Source organism: Monomorium pharaonis, chromosome 5 (genome assembly GCF_013373865.1).
Source record: "Monomorium pharaonis isolate MP-MQ-018 chromosome 5, ASM1337386v2, whole genome shotgun sequence".
Taxonomy (NCBI): domain Eukaryota; kingdom Metazoa; phylum Arthropoda; class Insecta; order Hymenoptera; family Formicidae; genus Monomorium; species Monomorium pharaonis.
In genome coordinates this window covers 20,007,201-20,033,204 of record NC_050471.1, presented here as the reverse complement: position 1 = coordinate 20,033,204, position 26,004 = coordinate 20,007,201, and the positions used below count along the sequence as shown (strand labels likewise).

Below are 26,004 nucleotides of genomic sequence, written 5' to 3'. Positions count from 1 at the left end.
TTACTAAAATATAATGATATTAGAAATAAGAAATTAATCTACATATACTTACATATACTTACACAAAAATTATAATATAGTTATATAAAAATTAAATTAAAATTAATCTGATTTAAAAATACTTTGCGCGAGATACTACTGCGTCGTCTCTTAATATTGTTCAAATGAAGCGCTCTCGTACAATCAGGAATATGGCTGACGGTCACGTGATCGGTTACCACTTACATCAAAGGTGCCGACGCTCACTGTTGCTACGGTATATACTTATACTGTGACTAAAATACGGTGAACGATGAAATCTTGATGATAGAAGAAGTGGATCAAATGATAATCTGTTTTGATTTTGTAAAGTGTACGTGTTTAATTAAAACTGCAGATTAAAAAATGAAATATTGCGTAGTAAAAAATTGTAATAATTCTGCGTATAAAAGAAAAACATTAAAAAAGCAAGTGGCTTTATTCACGTACGTTATTTATTCCTTTTCGTTTTTTCCTTTATTGTTTCATTTACATAATATGCATTTTTATATAAATATTATTATTGACACGCTCTTAACCTAAAATAAATATTTTATTATATAGATTTCCAAAGAATCTTGATTTAAGGAACAAATAGAAGGAAGTTATTTGCAATTACAATTCTTAAAACTTAATAATAAAAACTTATAGTGCAGTATGTGAAGAACATTTTATCAATAATGATTTCAATAAAATTGGATTATCTGCATTACGTCTACATAATGGATCCATACCATCAATATTTCCAAATTCTACTGATTTAAAGTAATATTAGCTAAATTATTATTTAATAATTAACTGAATAATTACCTTTTTAATATAAAATAAAATAATAAAGAATAAAGAAAATTTTCTAAAATTTTAGAAAGAATTTTTAATCTTAATTATGAATGCTTTTCAGCTATCAATTTTTCATACTTAGCTTTTTTAAAAAAAAGCAATGCAAAAATTAGTTTTAAAATTAGTTTCTATGTTTTCAGTATGACTATTATCTTTTTACATCAAACAAAAATTTCACAAAAGAAATGAAATTGATATAAACATATATGGATATATTATATGTATATTTATATATGTTTTTACATGAAACATTTTTTCCCGGGTTTTACAAGTGTGTTTATTAAAATGAATATTAATAAAATTTGAGATTAGTATCTGTTTGATAAAATAACAATATTTACATTAAAAATAATATTGTTTTCAGTGTAAAAAAAATAATTGACTTTGATGTTGCAACTAATACTACATCTGACATACTAATGGAAGTTGAATCAACAGTAACATGCTCTTCGACTCAAAACGAAATAGAAAGAGAATGTTTTATAAACGTCGGCATTCCAACAACGAGCACTCAAACAACAAATATGTTAAGATATTCAAAAGATATTTCAGAAAAGGTACTCGAATATATGTCACGAAGTGCTTTAATAAAATATACAAAAATTTTAAGGCGAAAATATTTTAATCAATAGAAAATAATCAAAAACTTAAGAAAGAAAACATATTATCAAAAGAAAAAAATTGTATGTTTCAAAAGTTTGTTAATTAATTTGAGAAAAAATAATCTCATTTCTACAAATGCTCATCAAGTGCTACAGGTAACTTTGAATAATTTAATTATACAAAAATAAAGAAATAATTAAATGATTTAAAAAGGTATGATCGTACCTTTTTAAATCATTCAATTACTTTTTATAATTTTTTTATTTTTATTTTTTATGGATTATTTTTCATTTTCTATTTTTATTTTTTTACTTTATATTTTATTTTATTTTTTTAAATTTTCTATTCTCTTAGTTAATATTAATAGAGACATTGAACTGAATTGGATTTTCAATGTAATAAGTAGCGCCATATATTATCTCTCTACAGTAATTATTTTATGTAAGTTATAATATGTGATGGTACTTATTACATTAAAAAATTAATTCAACTCAATTCAACGTCTTTATTAATATTAACTAAAAAATAGAAATATTATACATATATAATAAAAATATATATATATGTAAATAAAAAAATATATATATATATTAAACACTCTTACTATAACATAGGCATGTAACAAAGAAATTGTAAACAAGCCATATTAATTTTTTCTATTTTTTTACAGACTTCTGTGGCATACATTTCTGCGCGACATAAATACTGGCGTTATCAATGTTACAAAAATACAAAACTTTAGTTTATTTAAAAATGTTTTTTAATTATAAAAATTTGATATATGTATGCAATAAATAATTATGTATATATTAATATAAAACATCATAACATATAATTTTTTACATAAATAAAATATTTAATTTTATAATCTTAAATATTACTTTTTTAAGACTTAATAATAAATCATAAATTAATTTATTAAAGTCCATTGCTGAACTAGTATCGCAAAAAACAATTAGAAATAAAACAAGAGCAAAAACTAATTTTTTATATCAATTTTATGTATTATTATCGTTATTATTATTATATGATAAATATACAATGTATACAATGTATCTAATAATAATGTTTATTACAGAAGTAATAGAATAAGCATGTTAGTAAAATTATTAGGATAGGAAATTATGCATATACTGCAGTATTTTTGTAACATGGAAACAATATAAATAAAATATTTTAAATATGTAATCGTGTGTGTGTGTGTGTCTATTCTAATATCTAATTGTGTATTTAATTTATTATCAACATATCCAATTGTATTTTTAAATTGTTTTTAATAATATATAACACTATATAGAATATTTCAGACGATCATCATTAAACACATAGAGAGAGGCAAAGTTAAAGGAAAATATCCGCCACAATTAAAAACTTTTGCATTAACCTTACACTTTTATAGTCATAAAGCATATGATTACGTTCGTCGAGTGTATAAAAATAAATTACCTGCTTCATCCACAATTAGATCGTGGTATAGCAATACTGATGGAAGTCCAGGATTTTCTATGGAATCTTTAGAAATCTTGAAAATGAAAAGTAAAGTAGCAAAAAGTCAAGGAAAAGAATTATATGGGTGTCTAATGATGGATGAAACGGCCATCCGTAAGCAGATTCAGTGGGATCATTCTACAGAAAAATTTGTAGGATATGTTGATTATGGAACTTTTATACCCGAACCAGAACAATTACCAATTGCTAAAGAAACATTAATGTACTTGGTTAATGGCATTAATGAAAGATGGAAGATTCCAGTTGCATATTTTTTGATTGATTCTCTCATTGCATACGAACGAGCAGAAATCACTTAAAAAAGTATTAGATTTCCTTGTTCCATCTGGGATAACATTTATTGCTCTTACATTTGATGGATTATTTGCCAATATTTCTATGGCTGCTAATTTTGGAGCAGATATTTTAGCAGACAAATCATATTTTTTTCATCCTTCTATTCCCAATCAAAAAATTTTTATTATTTTAGACGCCGCTCACATGCATAAACTAATAAGAAATATTTTTGCCAGTAAAGGTATATTATATAATGCAGATGATAAAGAAATAAATTGGAATTTTATTGTTAAATTAGTAGAACTTCAAGAGAAAGATAATTTTCATTTAGCGAATAAGTTGACAAAAAAACATATTCAATGGAAAAAGAACAAAATGAACGTTAAATTATTAGTACAACACTTAGCAAAAGTGTTGCAACTGCTTTACAACAATTGGAAGAAAACAATGTTAAAGATTTTATAGGCTGTTCTGCTACAATTGAATTTATTAATATTATTAATGACGTTTTTGATATTCTAAATTCTCACAGTTTATATTCTTACGGATATAAGCAACCGATATCTCCACAAACTTTTAATAATATAAGTTCATTTTTTACAAAAACAAAATTATACTTATCAAAAATTAAAATTAAAGTTCCTACAGAAAATTATAATAAAAAATGTATTCTACAAATTAAAAGCAAAAAGGGCTTTTTAGGGTTAATTAATGACATGAAAAATTTTGAAAATATATATACAGAGTATGTCGAAAAGAATCTAATAAATTATATAATGACTTACAAATTTTCACAAGATCACCTGAAAATCTTCTTTTCGTGTATTAGAGCTATGGGGGGATTCAATAACGATCCTAATGCAATACAATTTTCTGCTGCTTATAAAAGATTATTGCATCGTAACGAAATAAAATCTTCTGCAGCAGCAAATTGTATTCCATTAGATACGATAAATATACTCACAATATCTTCATGGAAAACAGTAGTACAACCTAATGTTACTGATACTGAAATAAATAATGATGAAATGCCAATTACTGTTACTAATTCTTACTCAAATAGAAATTATATTGAAGACAAAGAACATGTTATAATTTATATGGCAGGATTTGTTGAGAGAAAATTATTAAGACAGATTAATTGCGAAACATGCCTTCATCTTATTCATGAATGTGCAAATATAGAATTTACATTTATAAAAAAGAAAAGTTATGGATTTTTACATTACCCGCGAATAGACACAAGTAATTATTGCTGCGGACAAAATATTTAATTTGTTTAAACTACAAAACAATTTAGGTAAAAAAAAAGCTTTTCAATCAATAATTATAAATACTATACGAAATATTGATATTGATAATTTATTTATTAATTTCAATAATCATATTAAAGAGTTAGATATTATGGAGAATCACAAATATTATTTAATAAAATTAATTATAGAATATTATGTTAAAATTCTTATGAATTATGAAGCAAAAATAATAAGTGAACAACCACAGTATATTCGACACAACTTTACGAAGTTAATACTTTTTAAAGGACAGTAATATAAAAAATGTTACTTTTATGTCTTTTATATTCTATAAATTTATTTTATATTATATAAATAATTATTACCACACGTGAATAAATTTATAATTTTAATTTATATTATTCTATTTTTTCTTCATTTTCCTTTTCCTTGTTTGAAAAATATAAACTGTATTTTTATGTTTCAGTGTTTAACTCATTATCCATTTTTATCATTTTTATCATTTAATATTTTATTTACTATTGTTTTTTAAGTTCTTAAAAATAATTTTGCATGTCTTTGTGATAATTTCTTTAAAAAATTTAAGATATTGATCAACTATATGTTTTAAAATTTTCGTATTGCATATTTGTTTACAATATATATAATGTTTATTATTTAAAAAACGCATAGGTGCACTTTACAGAACGCAATCAAAAGATATAACTTTGTACTGGATTGTGAGTAACAGGAATCAATTAGTATCGACATTATGGCATTATTTCATGATGTAAGAAGAAAGGTGTGCTACCGCGCACGGCCAATCACAAACACTTCCTAAACACCATATTGAGAAATCAACCAATAGCATCAATCCGCGAGATTTCGTCTATTTAAAATTCAATTTACTAAAAGTTGAAAAAAATATTGAATTAAAATTTTTTGGCATAAACTTAACTTTGAATTTTAAGTAAACAAATAAATTTAGTAATAAAGAAACATAGAATTGCAAATTATTAAATAAGGAAAATTCTCAAGAATAGATTATTTAAAAAAATGTAAAAAAAATTATTTTTAAACATTTTTTTATTTAAAAAAGCTTTTCAAATAAACAAAAATATCTATGTATAAAATTTTTGATTTTTTGCTGACCTAGCAGCAATTCTAATTTGTGCATAAAATTGTTTTCTATTTTTGTTTAATTCTCTGAGTCTAATATAAGTTCTTGTTCTGACAAGACATAATAGAACTTTCCATGGAACTTGACAATTTTCAGGTATCTTTTCTTTTACTTTAAGTGCTACTTTTGTGAAAATTAAGTCTTCATCGGATAAAAAATTTTTATGAAATTCATTGAAAACCTTTCCTAAAATATTTGCTGGGTTTAGTAAATTTTCAGAAGGATATATCAATTGGTCTTTAGAAATATGACCAATCCAGATAGAAGGATCTTGAGGAGACATGTTTTTAGTAATTAGTCATTTTAATTAATATTATTTAAAAAATGTTTTAAATATTGTTTTCAAATTTTTCTATAACTTAACATTTTTAAGGTTAACTTTTTCAACTCCACATGCGTCGATCTCCATTGTTCTCGCAGATCCTCGTTTTTGGGGAAATAAAAATATTTAATATGTTTACCCTTTGTGTTTCCATTCCAATTAGAGCACGATTTTATTGAACAACTCGGCATTTTGAATAATTTTTGATGTAAAAATCGTGTAGCAAAATGTAAATAAAAGTTCTAATATGGCGGCGTTTAGGAAGGCGCAGAATTGAACGAAAATTAGTTCACGGTGGGAGCACACCTTTCTTCTTACATCATGGCATTATTTACCCAGATAGCCAAGCCTGCAGGAACAGATTTTGAGCAGAGCATGCTATCAATTTTTGACGACAGAATGGCAACAAATTTTATACAGAGTCTGTAATATCCAACGATGTCGGCAAACTGCTGTCAGAAATCAAGCAGAGCTTGCTAACATAATCTGACAACATATTGGCAGCAGAAATCGAGCAAAACCTGCTGATATAACTGACAGCAGATTGGCAGCAGAAATCGAGCAGAGCCTGTTGACATAACCTGTAGGTAGATCGGCAGCAGAAATCAAACAGTATGTCCGTTACTTTATAATCTTAATTGCCATTTAAATGCCAATTAAAACTTGCATTAATATGTTTCTATAGAAACAAACGTAAGAACAAAGTTTGCGGCAGTAGAAATTATTGAGAAATTAAATTATATCATTGTCTAATACTTTTGGCCAATCCTGTATACATACATATATTTCTAATATATTAGGGATTGTAAGGAAATAAAATTATTATTAATTGTCAATACATTTTTAATAAGAGTTTAATTGTTCTCTCGCCGATATACATTGTATTGAAAGATTAAGTACTTTATTGTATTGAGCTACCGCGCGATAACGATAAATTTGAAATAACAGAAATGATGCCTAAACTCTTATTAAAAATGTATTGACAATTATAATAATTTTATTTCCTTACGATCCCTAATTATATAAAAATATATGTATGATACAGGCTTGGCCAAAAGTATTAGGCAGCTATATTTTTATAATTTATCTGAAGTTCTTTTATCTATATTATTTCCTATTGGTTACTTGTATTATACATAAGTTTAAAGTATATGTATAATACCGGCAACCAATAGAAAATAATACAGATAAAAGAATTTCAGATAAATTTAAAAAGCCCAGACAATACGCTTGTCAGAAAACTTTAAGAGAACTTTTTAAAGAAAACATTTAGATATCTTGGAAATGATGTCAAAATGGTAACATTTATCAGAGATATCTAAAAGAGGTCTTTGAGATATCTTATTGAAGAGTTTCATTTAAGTTTCTTAAAAATGTTATCCTTATGATATCAGCTTAATGTCTCATAAAAGATATCACACAATGCTGTCCGATTTTTGAGCCGTCCATGCGCGTCGTAGCAGAAATCAGACAACATTATAACATCCTGAATGAGAAATCCATTTGATATTTAAAAAAATTATCATAAAGATAATGTTTTCAAAAATTACAGTTTGTCTACAATTACTGCGCACAAAAAAATGCACAAAATCTAAATTCATCATGTACTGAACAAAAACAGGATAATAGATGTACTATTCAATTTTTCTTAGAATATATGATCTATATAGTTAACCATCTAATTAACCATTTGAACGCTTCAAAGTATTAATGCTAAATAGATCGCAAATAAAATTATTATGGAAAAAGATAAATTTGACAATGAAATTAATAAGTAAATAAATTAATGCTATTTATTTTTAATGTTTTGCAAAATTTAATTGTTTTTATAAAAAATAATATAATTGTGTCAGTTTATAACATATTGGTATATGTAGACAATAACAAGTACCCATGTCGATGAGCCAAATTGGCGTAGCAGATAGAGTACAAGGTTCGTCATCCTAAGGTCCCGGGTTCAAAACCAGCGCAAGTAAGAATAAAATAAAATAATTTAAATTTAATTAATTAATAAAAATTTGTCCTAAATTTAGTATGTACTGTTAATAAAAATAATTTAAAAAAAAATGAAATTTTTATTTTATTTTTTTATTTCTAGTTGCACTTAAAAGATATCCGATTTAAGAAATCTTTTAGATATCTGCTTGATTTCTGCTGCCAATCTGCTGTCAGGTTATGTCAGCAGATCCTGCTCGGTTTCTGCTACCAATTTGCTGGCATAGCATGTTAGCAGGCTCTGTTTGATTTCTGCTGCCAATCTGTCGTCAGGGTTATGTCAGCAAATCCTGCTCGGTTTCTGCAATCAATCTACTGGCATGCCATGCCAGTAGGCTTTGTCGACAAATCCTGAGCTTAATGCGGACATAGAATGCTATGGATCTGCAATGGGTATCTGATTAAATTTTCTGCCAATCTGCTCGCAATCTGCTAGCATTTTGCTATTAGAGTAATACATAGTTCTTATGACTACCGTATTTTGGTACTTGTAGCGCTGCAGATGTTAGCCCCACGTTTTATTGCAAGATAGGTCGGAATTCATAGTCGAATCTTATTCAAGTTCCAGCTTAAGCACGATCTTGAGACGTCAATGCTGTTATTTCATTGGTTAAGTAAGTCTCAAGTCGGCTCGAAGCTAGACTTAAGACAATGTTTGAGCTTAAGATCGGTCTATGAATCCCGTCCATAAGCTGCTGGCAGTCCATAGTTATATAGTCAAAGGCATATAGCAATGGCCCCTCCATTAATACAAGCTCTATGGTTTGCTTCGAGTAGACCCAGAACAGATAAAACGAACAAGGCTATGGCCAGTATTCATAGGCCGGTATTCATAGTCAAATCTTATTTCAAGATCGTCTCAAGCAATGTCTTAAGATGCTAATACGGCTCTGTGATTGGTTGATGGCATCTTAAGACAGTACTTAAGATGATCTTAAATATAAGATCCGACTATGAATACCGGCCATAGTCGATTCTTATATTTAAGATCATCTTAAGTACAGTTTTAAGATGCCATCAACCAATCACAGAGCCATATTAGCATCTTAAGACATTACTTGAGATGGTCTTAAAATAAGATTTGACTATGAATACCGGCCATAAAGCAGTCTATTCTAGTAAGTCTATGGCCGGTATTCATAGTCGAATCTTATTTAAAGATCGTCTCAAGCAATGTCTTAAGATGCTAATACGACTCTGTGATTGGCTGATGGCATCTTAAGACAGTACTTAAGATGATCTTAAATATGAGATCCGACTATGAATACCGGTCTATGATTTGAATTGAGCGGACTAACGCCATATTGATGTCTAATTCTTTTCAAGTAAATATTTACTTCTAGATGGCGCAACGACATTTGAGTATAAAGTGTCTCACAATTTCAGCTTCATAGATATTGATACATGTAATGCCAATGTCCATGAGATCATTAATTATACTCTTTATGATAAAATAAGTTTCATATATTAAAACTAATGGATTAAACTGTAAATAAAAGATCTTGTTTTCATATTTGTTTTATAATATAAGATTGAATTTATATAGTACCTTCTATACATTAAAAATTAATGAGCCTGAATTTATTGTGATTGGCTGTGAAAGATATTTCAAGGATAAAGGTCAGTGTGTCCTCAAGGTTTCAAGAAATAAAAATATTAGTCCATAGGCTATATATATATTTTCGTCTTCGAACACTAGCGATTTTATAAATCAAGCAGGTTACATCGCGTGTTATCCGTTTGTAATTTCGCATTGAATTATCGTAATTTGCGTGTCATTTTTCATGATATAATATTTCTTTACTAGGACTGTAAAGTGTAAATACGATTTTGGCTATCATCTTCAAAATTATTACTTTCAACAAAGATGTTGCGTAAGTATACATACATCAAAAGATCAATTTCTTAAGAAACTTAATTTCAATTTTTCAATTTCTTTGTATAAATATCATTAATTTCACACTTCCAATTTTTCCATTATGATAGAAAATAGTAATTGGCTTTTGTTTTTTTATATTATATACAAACAAAAAAATTGTTCGTAAAAAAATTTTTCTAGAAAGTTTGATTTACTTGAGTCAGTCATTGGAAAACAACAATTTTTAAAGAAATTGAGATATTAAGGAATTTAGAATGAGAGAAGATGGATATACAATTTTCACCAATAATTACATATATTAAGCATTCTTAGATACCAGTTTATAAAACTGTCATTTACATGAAAAACATGTGTCGATAACAGTTTTCATTATTTACCTATAAACATATATCTATTCAATAATAAAATACTTTAGGATACTGAAATTCAATGTTACGAGTTTTCTTTTTTATGAAGTGTGTATTTTTCAACAATAAAAGATCAAATATTTTTGTTAGAATATAACCTGTTATTTTATAATGTGTATAATGTCTAACATAGATTCTAAAAAAATATTTAATCCTTAAACTTTATTGTTGAAAAAAGCCACACTTATATATATTCTTAAATGTTCTTAAATAAAAGTTTGTCACTTACAGAATTTTTATCTGATAAATGTCATTGCACTTACAGTATTTTCTAATTAAAGAATACTATTTGATAAATACAAAAATGCTTGTGTCATTGAGAAACAACATAAGTAATCGTGATTCACAAAATTAGTTTTTTAAAATAAATTTTGAAAGTGATATTAGTTACCATTTACTTAGTATATGAGACGGTTTTTTGTATGTATATTTAAAATGTTTAGCCTATAGTTATAAAAATTAGATAGTTTTTCAATTTTCCAAAGTTGAATCTTTTTACGTTATTTTTCAAAACAATCTTAATTTATTTTCATTAAATTTACATTTTTTTTACATAAAATGTTTTTTAATATTAAATTTTATTTAAAATTTTTTTATTGTTCTCATATAAAGTAAAAGTTTGAAAAAAACAAAATTTGTAGTTAACTAAAAATACTATGTTTAATGTGACTAACTATATATAATTTTCTTAATAAAAATTATACATATTATAGAATAAATTTTAGATTACTTTATGTACTTTCTTTTTTTCCGTCTCATGTTTGACATTTGCATTTTTTAGAAAAGTTGCAAAATAAAATAAATTATGTAGTCATAAAAAAGTAACAATAGAAATATATAAAAATGTAACAGATGTGATAGAAGAAATTTCTATTAAAGAAATTATATAATTGTTAGATAAAAAAATTGACTGTAAAATTACTATAATTTTGTTAAAATATTTGGTTTTACAAATTTTTTTTTATTAAGTTAATTCGTATTTTCATTTGTATTTTAAATATAAGTTAATCCAATTCAAATATTTTTAATTGACGCTTTATTTTTACTAAATTAATAACAAAAAATTAATATTTTTTTATTCAATATTAAGAACTAATATAGCAACGATATGTAAGGTGTATTAAATAATTATGTGTTTTGAGAGCTGTTACAAACGAAAAAATAGATTTGAAGAATTTAAATAAAGTTAAGATTATCTATTTAAGTTTACAATGAATCTTGATGCTGAAATATAATTTTTCCATATATTATAAATTGTAAATAATGATTGAAAAGTGAACAAACTTAATACTTATACTTATAACATTCACTGCTCGGACAATTAACTTACTATTATTATAGAAAAAGTAGTCTGGAGAACACGGGAAATGACTGATTCAAGTAAGCAGATTCTAATAAAATTAAGACCTCTTGAAACATGGGCAATTTTATTGGCATTATATGAAGTATTTTATGTAAAAATTATATTAAAAAATCAGAGCTTGGAAATTCGTGAAAAATACCGTGTTGCACTGCTGCAAATGAATCATGTATGTGCGCGCGCGCGCGCGCATGTGTGTGTGTGTGCGTGCGTGTGCGTGCGTCCGCGCCATACGTAGCGGATGCGGGCGCGCACGTACAAACACCACATACAGCGATACTGCGGAATTTCGCAAACTCTAGATATGATTTTCAGATTTTCAGATCATATAGAGTATTTTATATAATGTCCATAAAGATTCTTGACCTTTATTTCACTAGGTTTTTGTTTTAAAATAAATTTTTTATATTATTTCCTGTGTGGAATAATTAAGTTCCATATTAGATATTTGCTGTATTATAGAAAAAGACAAAAACTGCTTTTTGCCTGAGAATTTTATACTAGCGTAAAAATTTTACTTCTATATTTATAACATTTTTTCTATATTTTAAGTTTGCATTTTCAATTTTTTAATATTTAAACATTTTTTTAAGATTAAATGGATAAAATGTTTAAAAAATTTACAATAGAAAATCTTAGAATATATGTCAAATTTTATATACCATATACAGATTCTTAAAATGTAGGCCATATAAGTTTGAAAAAATTTGAAAAATATTCTAATTTCTTAGAATAATTTTTTTAGCATTTTTTAATAGTGTTCTACTTCGTATAAAACATCTAAGAATTTTTTTCTATTATATGTAGAATTCTGACATTTTTTTTATAATCTCAGCACTTGATAATAAAAAACTAATTTATGAATAACTCATGCCAAAACTTTTGCATTATATAAGTAAACATGACCAATAAAAGAAGGCAAAAGAGGAAAATACCTTATATTATTGAATATTAACACAATTAATATAAAAGAGAAATAAAGATCATAATTAAAATAAGTCTACAATTGTCAAAGTTATTAATTTGAGGATTTATGTTTATTAGACATTTTATCTTGTTTAGATAAATATTATCTCTCTCAAAATATATTTTTTGTTCTTTTTATTAAAATTTTATTAAAATTTCATACATTTGTAGTGCTAAATTAAAATTATTTGGTACAAAAATAGATTTTTGAGAGCATTTCTTGCGCGCGTATACTTGCGTTTTTATATCTTTTTTTTAAAGATATATTGATTTTGTTGTAATTTCACTTATTTTGTAGTGACAGGTATCTCATTTCTTTTTATAATATATATTAAGAAAGATTCTTAAGACAATTTTGAAGTCCAAATTATATCAAATTAAGAAGTGAGACTGAGATTGAATTAAAATGACCAAACAAAGTTATATTGGTTTTGATTTTTCTTTTCTGATTATATTTTAATTCATTTTCAAAATATGCCTATTACATCGTGGATTACATCATGTAGGAAAATACAGCTGTGGCTAATTTGAAGATTAGTATAACACTATGCGTTATACAATCAATATATTATACAATATTTTCATTTTTTTATGGAAATAAGTATTCTGAGATAAGTTAATACTTTGTATTATGGTTTATTTTTAGTTACCATATTAAAAGCAAGAGAAGAAAAAAACACTTTATTTGAACCTAAAGTAGAAGAGTAAAAAAAGAATAATCTCGTTAAATAGCTTGTTCTTTCTTAAATCTTTTGCAAAAGTTTCCTCAGGACAAGTTAGATCTTGTAATACTTTCTAACACAAAAAATAAACCGTTTACTTCATCCTATCATTTTTGGGGGAAAATTACATTATTTGATACCTTCAAGGTCCATATATTTTGTCCAGCATTCTGTAAATTCTGAGCTTTGAAGTTATATCTCTCTCCATCCACTCTTTTTTTTTATCTATTCTTCTTTTACTTTAATTCCCAATAAAGTGTTTCTTCTCCTCTTTCAATATAACTAAAAATAAAACATAATACAAAATATTACTCTTATCTCAGAATACTTATTCCATACAAAAATGAAAATTTCGTGTAACTTATCTGATTAGACAACGCATAGTGTTATACTAAATTCTTCAAATTAAACACAGCCATATTCTCCTCCACGATGTAATCCACGATGTAATATGCAAATTATACATAAAACTAAAAACTAATCGCGACTAATCTCGTGCACATCAGCACGTCACTAACCTCGAACTGTCACATCATAAATGTGAAACTCGGCGCAGATTAACCATTATCTCGATACACGGACGGCGCGGACGCGAGCGTCAATCATGACCACGGTCTTGTAATCATGACACGTAACTTCTCGTGTCCATGTCAACTCATAAATAAATAAAATCGTAAACCAAAAAATAAACACTTTTGTTATATAAATCGAATGCAAGCTATTCATTAAGCCTATTTAGAAGTTAACCGATTCAGCCGTTATTGAGATCTGATAACCTACGAAATCTCGCAAACGGCGTCTCACGTAAATAGAGGTACGGCAGTGCCTCCTACACTTGGCGCGAGGCACTACCGTGCCTCTTGATTGTATTCTTGATTTTATCACCAAGCGTGATGTAGCATTTTGAGCAAACTAACATGTGTTGTTATATATTTACTATACATTTGCTAACATTGAAATAAAACACATTACGAATTCAGCAACATGATTACTTATTTATACGTACAGTCAGTTGAAGACTCTTTATAAAGAAACGCCCTGATGGAAATATATTGCTGAAATTTTTACTGAAAATCTCTCAATTGACCCCTTTTCACTAAGATTTAGTGAGATTCGTTACATTTAATTGAAATTAATTAAAATTTATTAAGGTTTCTTTAAGGGGGCATAGCAGTTTGTCGGGTTCAAAAAATCGATATTTTTTTAATTGCATTTTTCGACAGTTTAAACCTTCAAGAATGTTGTCCTAAAACTGTTTTTTTAAATTCCAATAAGTAAAAAAGTTACACAATATATTTTATCGGGCAGTGCACAGGCGTGCGCTTGCCCTTTTTGACAACCGGGCACAGCACGCGACGCGGAAGGCTTGTATAAGTCGCCGTCTCTCTAAAAATGAACAAATAGAGACAGATCTTGAACAGGAGGGTTCCCTGTATGGCCCAGGAATTGACGATAATAAGTTTAATGAATTCAGTTTTACAATAGAGTAACATCGTTCGAAAATTTTAAACGCGTTTTTCTCAAAACCATGTTTTTAAAGTCGGTAACCATGATAACTTGAAAACGGATCAACCGATCTACTTTTTTTTTTTTTTTTTTTTTTTTTTTTTTTTTATTATAACTAAAAGCTTATGAAATTTGCTTTTTTTTGTCGTATCCGATTTTTAAAATTCAAATTTTTTCTATTTTTTTTTTAACAAACAAAAATAAAATTTTTGGCCGAAAATCGGCATTCTAATTTTAAAGATCCGCCATTTTGTTTAAAATTTGAATTTTAAAAATCGGATACGACAAGGACAAGGAAATTTACTCTTCTTTAAGATCCTGTTTGGTTTTTGTGTTTCGGATGAACGGGCAAGGAGATATTATGGTTACCGCAGAATCATGCGTGGCGCGCACGGGTAACTACACGACGGTGAAAGGAGGGGATTTTTTAACTAAACTACAATAGTACAATAAAATTTGTACGAGAATTACAAAAGGTGTACTTATTATGCAAAAAGTCTCATTTTTATAGTTAGTCTCTTGGCTGTGAAAAAAATTCATGAAGAATGCCTTTTTTTGGTAGTGCCAAACTGCTATGTCCCCTTAAGATTCATTAAAATTTATATAATTTATTTTTTTGTTAAATAACAATATAATAAATTTAATGAATTTTATAAAATTTTAATGAATTAAATGAGTTTTAAAAAATTTTAATGAATTTAATGAATTTTAATTAATTTTATAAAATTTTAATAAATTAAATCAGTTTTAATAAATTTTAATAAATTTGCACAAATAAATTTACATATTAAAAAGTAGGTTTCCAAACTGTTTTTGAAATAATACATTCCGTATATGTATTTATATAATTTCACATATTAATTTTACAACAGTAAGCAAATGTACCAAAATTTATATGCAAAAGTAATTTACTTGTAATAATACAAAAAAATATAAAATTTACAATTATAACGTCAATCTACAGAATAATTTTGTAATAATATCATGCGTATATTTAAAAATTACTAATAATAGAACAAAAGGGAAAGCGAGCTGTGAGGAGTCAGCGCTGTTATTTGTGCGCAAGATAAAATTCAAGACAAGTATCTTCTGGTATCTTTAATAGCTGAAAGTCATGTTAACGTTTCAGCTACACTTTGAGCCATCTTCAGTGCACAGAATTGCAATATAGTAATTTGTATTCATAGCGATCCAGTGCTATGTTTAACCAACATGGTCAATTCTTTGCATTGAAGATGATTTGTCTTGAGTTTTATCTTGCGTACAAATAACAGCGCTGACGCCTGACGGCCCGCTTTTTCTTTTGTTTTAGAACTTATTGGCCTATTCTTTGTATTTAAAAATTATTCTGTAATAAAAGTACAATTTGTTTGTATTTATATATATTACATTTTAATAATATTATTGTAGCATATTGCATTATAATATTAGAGGAAAAGGTGGTAATATGGCCAGTGCAGATAATATTGCCACCCATATTATCTCCGTTATTAGCCGACAAATTCTAGTAATTATTTATGGTATCATTTGTTTAATAGCCTACTGTTATATAATGATGCTAATATGACAAAACACAACAGTCAACATTTGTTATAAGGCATTTTTACTTTTAAGAATTTCGAAAATTTTTTAAGGTACATTTTAACATTTAATTACACATACTTCCTCATTCTTTTTAAACCGCATTATCACCCAAATGTATGTACACTTGAGTACTTTCTTATTATTTAACTCTTTATTTGACTGTATATATTTCGAGTTATACAAAATTAAACGATGATATAGGATGTTGTCAATACCCAGATAGACAAGCGACATTAAGCATATCGGGCAAATTAATGCACTGCATGTATGTGAACTTGCCCACAATTTGCTGTCATTGTAATTTAACGTGAAACGAAGTTAATCAGGAGAGCAAATAACTTTCATGAGTTTATAAAATTATAAGTTCATGCATTGAGGAATAATAAACTTGTCACATTGACAGCAATTGTGCATGCATGTTGACAACTTGCCGTCAGTTTGTTGAATTCTAATGTAGAATTTTACATGATGTCAGAACAACAGACAGTTTGAGGAAACACCTTGGCTTTAGTTTGATAAAATAGGAATAAGTGACAGCAAAATAACAACACGTTGCCTTTATTTGGCTATCTGGGTCTTTACACCATAGGTGGGGTATCCGTCACTGAGAAAAGGATAACTATCGTTAATATGGGTTGCTATCTTTTTCTAGTTGGCGTAACTTCGTAGCAGCGAGAAAGGTCCTTTTTATATTCTATTTCGCATACGCAGCAACTCAACACCATTATTTCAATTGTTCAAATAAAATTATTCACACATTAGACTCATTAACCCCAAAATATCCGTTTTGATCATCCGATCTCACATGAAGCTCACATCGACAACACGCTCCCACTTCTACACCGTTATTGGTCGCTGTGCTTTCCCACTATTCTGCATTAGAAAGAAATGGAACCTCATATTAACGACAGTTATCCTTTTCTTAGTGACGGATACCCCCACTACCCTCATAAGCAGTCTTCTAGTAAGTCTATGTTACCAGAGACAAACCCCTTTCTTGTAATACGCTCGCGCCAACATTTTGCTGATTAAAGATTCGCTTAAATAAATTACGTGTGTGATACGCTTCTTGGAGCCTCCTCCCATTTTCCTTGACGTGCCTAACAAATATTTAAAAAACAAAAAATACATAATTTTATTTAAAGAATTTTACATTTTTGTTGCGAGCGACACACTCACAGATAAAACATATTATTTGATTTTTTGTTTAAGTTTGCAGTAATAATAATGCTATACTGAGATAATACAATTGTTAGATGTTCCGTAAATATATAAAATAAAAAATTCTGTAACTGTATAAAATATTTTTAATATTTGTAAGATTACAAATTTTAATAACGTTATAATGCATATAATACGAAAAGCTTTGAAAAATAAGAATGTTTTTTAAAATAAAGTTTAATATCTTTTCACGTTATTATAGTTTTTTAATTATTTATATAAAATTATGGATAAATGGAAAATATTAAATAATAAATCAGTTCAATTAAAACATGAATTTTGAATAAGATTTAAATAATAAAACTTTATTTATACTTATATACTTATTAATGTACATTACGTACAAATATTAATTTTTACGTTAATCAATATATGTATAAATGGTGCAATTACACAAATAAAATATTAGAGGAGAGAAGGTGGTTATGGACTAGATGTGAAGTTATGGAATTTGCGATATCTTATATACTTTGTTGAGTTTTGAAGATAACTGTCCGAATTACTTCTTTACATACTATTTAGATGTCACAGCATGGCCACTAGTCATTAGTGTTTATTTTGCTATTATAAAAACTGCTTTTCAGTATTGCAAGTAGCCGAAAATTCCATTGGTGTCTATTCTTTACCTCATTTTGAGAAATATGTCAGGTATTAACTTTTTAACATTAGTGTAATTTTATGGGCTTGAATATAGCTTTCAAGTAATTTGATGCTTGACGTAATGTGTGGATGCATTTGACATGTAAAATTATACTTTTTCAGTATTATGGACCCTCGCGATTGTCACAAGTCTGTGACTCATATTCTCTTCCCTCGTAATATTTTTTGTAATATTTTTACGATACTTAGCTAATATTATTTGTTATAATACTTTTATGGTATTTCTATAATACGCAAAATTGCAAGAGTCAAAAGTTTTTATATTTATTTTTTTATTCTTTTGTGATACTATATATAAAATATTGATGATACTTTTGTGATACTGACATGTAAGATCGGCCAAAGAGCATTAATTTTTCATTTTTTAAAAATAAAAATGATTTTTTTTCTCTTCAGTAAATTGTTAATTATGTTTGTTATATATATCTAAAGAACTTCTGCTTATAAAATGATTGGTAGAATTCTGTGGGTAACAAACATGTACCAACAAGAATTGTGTCACACAAATTTTTACTGAATGTGATTTATTTAAATAAAACAAAATGATGGTTTATAACTCCTTTCTCTCTTTTATTAACAGAAAAATAATTACTTATTTTTTCGTGCGATTAATGTATTAGGTGTACAAATAAGTTTCCGCCGTTTTTTATCAAAAATTGGGCATTTATTGTGAAAGAACGGAATCTTATGTTTTATTCGAAGTATTGTCCATTGCTTGCCACTACTTTGCGTTTGGCACGAATTTTGATCCAATAATGCTTCCAATTCCGTATCTTCGTACACTTTCGGCCTTCCGCTACGTTCTTTGTTTTTGATGTCAAATTTACCGTTCTTAAACTTTTGAAACCACTTACAACAACTTCTCTCACTTAAGGCAGCCTCACCATATGCTTTTACAAGTAATCGATGCGTCTCAGCTGTATATTTCTTCAAATTGCAGAAGTAAATTAAAAGTTCCCGCAAATGACGCTTATTCGGCTCAAAACTCGACATTTTCGCACACAAAAGAATATATTATACTGATAAAAATTCACTAATATTTCAAGGTTATGTTGTTGACAGATTAATGGCGTTTTACATCTGACAATTTTAATCAACATTAATGGCGATAATGGCGTTTTACATCTGACAATTTTAATCATAACTTACTGGCGGCGCCAACTTTTGTCAAACGGCAGAAATTTATTTGTACACTTAATATACAAAAAATTTTTTTATTTCGTAGAGTACACATCACTATAAGGCCAATAACAAAATAGTCAACAAAAAAGATTTTAAAGAATGCTTTGTCAAGTTATCTCATTTTTCAACACAAAAATTTCAAGGAAGTCAGGTCAATTTTTGATGTGTACTATTTCTTATAATATATTTAATGTTAAGATTCCTTAAATTACTATAGTAATTTTTTATAAATTTTTCAAAGCATAGTTTTTAAAATTTGCGTAAAAAGCGTAAATTTTCGTTTTAAAAAACAATAAAAGAATATTTTTATTCATTACAATTATTGAATGGTTTTTCTTTCTAATAAAAGTTAAGTTTTCTTTCTAATAAAGTTTACTTCTATAGAGTAAACAGAATGTTGAAAAACTTAAAAAATATCTTATTTTGTTTTTTACAAACAAAAGTGTACGCTTTCTACGCAAATTTAAGACTATACTTTGAAAGATCAATAAAGAGACTTTATTATAATAATTTAAAAAAGATCTTAACACCAAATATATTGAAACAAGTTTACAGCTGTGAGCGCACAATCATTTTTTACGCTGCGCATTTATTTGGTGTGAGATTGTTTCTTAATTATGATTAGTTTTTACTTCTAGGGTTGGGTTCAGGAACACGTTAAGAGTTTAGTATTAAAAGTATCATTTTATCCTTGTTGCTCTGTGAATGTCGAAGAAAGATAGAGCACGCTCACAACGCCAAAAGCGTGCTCTCGGAACCCAATCTAGATCTAGTAAAGAATTAAAAGCATGAGCTAATCATATTACAGAGCGCTCTATTTGTTTTGTTATGAGTGACACACTCATAACGATAAGAAAGATGTCAGTAGCACCGATGACGTAAGTCGGTCAGCTGCAGCAGTCAACATCGAGCGCATTGCGCGAGGTTTCGCGCAATCCACTCGACAATTAGCGTAATGCTTCTTAGACATCACTTGCTGTCTAAGTAAGGATTTGGAATACTGACCGATTTACAACCTCACGCAATCCTCCCCTTCTTTCGATCCAACTACCGAATTATCGGATAAACCGCCGAAAGAAAGTGAGGGACGGATCAATCCGAAGTCGACAAACCAAGATAACACACGACACTCTGCTTTGCGGGGTCGTGTATCGCCGCCATAACACATTGTAAATACACAACCACACTCTGCTTTGCGGGATTGTGGACAGTGCACTCATAGACGCGACACTCTGCTTTGCGGGGTCGCGATCTAAACGCACACTATAAAAAGACGTTATAATAAAAGTGTTCAAGACGAATAACGGTGTGAGTGACTAAATACCCTCTTCGCGAGATCTCTGGCAGCAATCCCTAACGTACTCCCAACGAGGGGTACAACAGTTTGCTGAACGTGTACAGCCTCATTGACGTGTATAGCCAACATTCTCTGGTTTCAAGAGAACGCTTAGCTTATGCATAATGCCAAATTAATATTTGAAAAAAACTATCGTATACATTAAAAAATATTGTTGCGCACGCCGCCTGGTATACTCCTCGACAGCGAGTCAACTGTCGAATCGCCGATATCAATCGGTAGTGGCGGTCAGCTGTCAAGAGTTAGACGACGGGAATAAACAAATAATTGTAAAAGAGTCTGCGAACTTTTACGAACGTATTTATTATCCTTGAATAAAGTCGTTTAATTCTATGAATTAAACAGTGTTACTTTCTTTCCGCGGGCGCACGCGTAACAATATTAATACGCAGGTTGGTAAATTACAGCCATTTCATTTTTCTGAGAAATATATACTTACGAAAAAAAAAACTATAATTTATAAAATTATCATTCTGTGTAATATTATCATGTTCTATAAAATTACAAAAAAAATTTTACATTTACATAAAATCTGTAATTATACTTTTAATCTTGTAATTTTTCATAAAATATTAAAGATTATTTACATAACAAAGAGTAAAAATATTAATTTTTGTAAAAGTACATGAATTTATACATTTCTATTTTTAATTGTGTAATTGTTATTTGTGTAACTTTACGTACATTTTTTGCAGTATATGTACAAGATGAAATCTTATTTCTCTAGCGATAACATATACGAACAATATCGTTTGATTTGAATTACAAGCCTAGAAAAAGAGATTAGTTTCATGAACTTTTTATAATTGCAAATTCAGATATAGATTAATAAAAAGAGCAGTTTGCAAAAATTTTTTTTATTCTTGGTATAAAGTCTAATTTATATGCTAATATTAATACGAGTACGTTAATTCCGGAAAAGGATTTTCAAATCTATAAAAAAATACGTACGAAATCTTTGATATGCACAAAGGATTCTACATTATCGACTCTGATCAAGTTTGATGGGCACTTTAGCATCCCCCTACTACAGAAAAGACTTGAATTTCTAGCTATTCATATTTACTCTCTGTATTTAACATAAAATAGATATACAGGGTGTCCCCAATTTAAATGGCAAAACTTTGGAAGTGTGTAGGAGACCGAAAAACTAAGACAAAAAGTCCTTTAGAGATTTGCTCGTTTTCGCTTCATTTTGGAGAAAATCGCAAAAAAAACAAAAGTTTTTGTGTTTTTTGCGCTTGTAATCGAACAGGAAACGAAGAAAACAAACAAAACAATGTAAAGGATAATGTAAACATCAAGTGTTTACTTGATGTTTACATTCTTGTTTTCTCTTATGAGTTCTTAAAGTCTTTAGTTAGTTACTCATAAGGGAACCTCGCGAACCCGAAAATTCTGATTTTAATGAAACTTGGCATAAATGTAGAGGGGGTAAATACATGAATTTAGAAATTTTTAGTTGGTGCTTATAAACGGTTTGAAGGGGTGAAACCACCCTCCAAAGATGAGACATTTTTGCGTTTTCTCGATATATCTCGCAAACTAAACAAAATATAAAAAAATGTTTCATACAAGAGTTTTACAGCATAAATACTTCTATTTAACTATGCTATTTATTTTTTCAAAAAAAATTTATTTTTTTAAGAAAGTTTTTTTTGAAAAAAAATTTATTTTTTTAAGAAAGTTTTTTTTGAAAAAAAATTTTTTTGAAAAAATAAATAGTTAAATAAAGATATTTAACTATACTGTAAAACTCTTTTGTATGAAACATTTGTATGAAATATTTTGTTTAGTTTGCGAGATATACCGAGAAAACGCAAAAATGTCTCAACTTTAAAGGGTGGTTTCACTCCTTCAAACCGTTTATAAGCACCAACTAAAAATTCCTAAATTCATGTTTATTCTCTCTACATTTATGCCAAGTTTCATTAAAATAAGAATTTTCGGGTTTGCGAGGTTCCCTTGTCAGATATTTTGAAATGAATAACATCTGCCACAATGCCGCATATCTATTCTAATATGTTGAATACGCTGCCGTAGTTTTCGTGTTTGCAAAAGGGTATACTGCAAGAAGGTAGCAATTTGAACATTTACATTAAATAGATGATAAAACATAAATAAAATGTAAATAAATAGGTAAAAATACGAAAACTTGTTTTGTTTCTTTTTTGTGATTTTTTTCAAAATGAAGCGAAAACAAGCAAATCTCTAAAGGACTTTTTGTCTCAGATTTTCGGTCTCCTACACACTCTCGAAGTTTTGCCATTTAAATTGAGGACACCCTGTACAGTTGTTAAAGAAATTAATAAAATAGAAAAATTACTATCCACTTTATCAAAATTCGTGTAAAAAATATGTAATACGAAAGAAATTATAAAATATTATAATTATTGTAATAAAAGTATAAAAAGATATTGTTATTTTTATTTTTATCATAAAGACAATTATTCTATAATAACATTGTTAGTGTATTTTGTTATTATATTTAATAAAATTTACATTTTTTAAAGAGAAATGATGGGTAAAACAAAACATTGAAAGTGCAACTAAAAAAATATTTTAATTTAAAAATTACATTATATTTATGTATTGTATTATTTACAGGAATTGTGTCGATATTTTTGCTTCTTGCCATCTCGGAAATTCTTGCACAAGATTGCAAAGATAAAAGCATACAATGTCCCACATCCCCGGAGTTTAATCAAAACATCGATTGGCAATCAGCTAATACGGTTTACGATTTCTATGCAAACGATATTTTTGGCAAGAATATTTCATTGGAGAAATATCGTGGCTACGTTCTAATTATTGTTAACGTTGCAAGCAACTGCGGCTTAACAGACACCAACTATAAGCAACTTCAGGAGCTTTATAATAAATATAGTGAAAAGGAAGGCTTGCGAATTCTTGCTTTTCCATCTAATCAATTTGCCGGCCAAGAGCCAGGCACTTCTGAGGAAATATTTAATTTTGTAAAACGATACAATGTTACTTTTGACATGTTTGAAAAGATTGATGTAAATGGAGAGAATGCTCATCCACTGTGGAAGTGGCTAAAAATACAGAAAGGAGGAGAAGGACTTATTACGAACGATATTAAATGGAACTTTACTAAATTTATTATAAACAAAGAAGGTAAAGTAATGAATAGATTTTCTCCATCTACTGAACCATTAAACATGGAAGAAACATTAAAAAAATATTTTTAAATTTTCGTAACACTTCCTTTCTTTCTGTATTCTACTTTTTCGACCTGCATTTGTTCAGTAACTTTCTTCTTTAATTCATATATATATATATATATATATATATATATATGTGTGTGTGTGTGTATGTGTGTGTGTGTGTATATATATATATATATATATACATACATAATATTAACGAAGTATGAATTATTATTTCGTTTTATTAATTTTTAATACATTTTTATAAATAATGGTATATGGAAAAACATATTGTATTTAAACAAAAATAAAAAATTATTTTATAAATATTAATATCTTGAGATTATTTCTTAATCAAAATTTTATAATTATACACCACAGACGTGCGCTTTGCGCGCGCTATTTAACTTTTTATTTTTTACTCGTTAAAAATAAATTACAACGATAATTGTATAGATAACCATTTATACAAGTTTGACAGTTGTCAAAATTCAATCGCATTGACAGTGACTCTCGTAACACGAAGTGCAGCGAGAGAACCAATCAGCATCGCGGAAAAACGACAACAATATAATCGCTAATATCTTTTTAAAAGTGGACTAGCACGCAATACTTAAAAAAAACACTGTTACAGTATTTTAAAAAATTTTGAGATGAGATATACGAATATCTAATAAAAAAAAATAGGTACTATTTAAAAATTTGGAGAAATTGAAGAAAAAAAGAAGAAAGGAGAGAAAGAAAATATATATCATTATGTTACATCCAGCCTTATGAGATTAAATTTTTACTTAAATGTTTGGGAGGATATTTCAACGAAATAGAAGTAAAACAGGGAAAAACAACGCAACGAATTTTACAACTCCCGTCGGCATACAAATGAGAAAGGGTAGGTATCTCGGGTCAAATGCACTTCTTGAGACTGGAAAATGTGGGTCAGCGTGCCGATAAGCTCGTTACAACCCTATTTCCGAGTCGTGCGCTCGTAGATCCAAATTTCAAGTCAGCAAATCGAATTGCTTTAACTCAGGACTGGACCAAGTGCAATCTTTAGTCAAACGGAGAGGGTAAGTCGTTAAAAAAAATAAATGGTAAAATTTTTCTTAAAATTAACAAAATATTTATTCTAATGACATTTTTGAAGTAAGAATACAATTTAGGCGCTAGAATCGTAATTTGAAAATTTGTAATAACGCACATTGGGCCAGGAGACCCTAAAAAGTGGCCAAAATTTCAGATTATGTCGGAGTTTTTTGAAACTTAGTATGTGACAGTTTTCGAGGTCGCTGATAACGAATCTGATACCAAAAATTTAGAATTCAAAATGACGAATCCAATATGGCGGCCGTTATATATTATTTTTGATTGGATATGAAACTTGGTATGTGACAGTTTTCGAGGTCGCTGATAACGAATCTGACACCAAAAATTTAAAATTAAAAATGGCGAATTCAATATGGCGGCTGTTATATATTAATTTTAATTAGATTTATGACACCTTGAATTTTTTATTAGAAGGTGGAGTTTAGGGGAGCTGGGCAATGGCGACTTGTAAAAATTGAACATAATAAAAATAATTTTACAAAAAGTTATAATACTCAAATTAGATTAACCTACTGAGATTATTACTACTTTTTTCAAATTCAAATAGTCGTAATACTGATATATATGAAAGAAATGAATCTTTTAAATAATTATTTATAATTAATTTTCGACATTTATAATAAATAATCAAGGAAAGAAAATAACGCTTTGCTTCAGATTAAAAGTGCTATCAAAAGATTAGGGTCGACAAAAAAATGTTAAAAATTGTATCATGGAAACTTCATAGTTTCAAGTATCTGTAACATTAAGATGTTAAATGATAATTTATTTCACAAAATTTTGAAGTTGGTTTTTTACCAATTTTTCCGGTCTCCTGGCCCACTGTGTAATGGTGGGATAATCGAATTTAAAACGCATAATAAATATGTAAATAATATACAGATATACAACTGCATATGATAGGAAGA

General features: G+C 27.9%; 1 protein-coding gene and 1 long non-coding RNA gene across 4 annotated transcripts; both read left to right on the top strand.

The window, feature by feature from the left end:
- Positions 1 to 22: 22 nt before the first annotated feature.
- LOC118645838 lies at positions 23 to 3,007 on the top strand. Its single transcript, XR_004963457.1, has 3 exons — positions 23 to 783; positions 1,223 to 1,616; positions 2,132 to 3,007. It is a non-coding gene; the product is annotated as an uncharacterized LOC118645838 (long non-coding RNA).
- Positions 3,008 to 9,358: 6,351 nt separating this feature from the next.
- Positions 9,359 to 24,192, top strand: LOC105837252 (probable glutathione peroxidase 2). Of its 3 annotated transcripts, none has more exons than XM_012681844.3 (3): positions 9,359 to 9,598; positions 9,786 to 9,852; positions 23,430 to 24,192. In XM_012681844.3, the coding sequence occupies exons 2-3, from the start codon at positions 9,846 to 9,848 to the stop codon at positions 24,032 to 24,034; spliced, it is 612 nt and encodes a 203-aa protein (XP_012537298.1). In that variant the 5' UTR covers positions 9,359 to 9,598; positions 9,786 to 9,845; the 3' UTR covers positions 24,035 to 24,192. The 3 variants fall into 3 exon arrangements, with proteins under 3 accessions (XP_012537298.1, XP_012537299.1, XP_012537300.1); XM_012681845.3 differs by lacking the exon at positions 9,359 to 9,598 and adding an exon at positions 9,619 to 9,697; XM_012681846.3 differs by lacking the exon at positions 9,359 to 9,598 and adding an exon at positions 9,627 to 9,716.
- Positions 24,193 to 26,004: the final 1,812 nt, after the last annotated feature.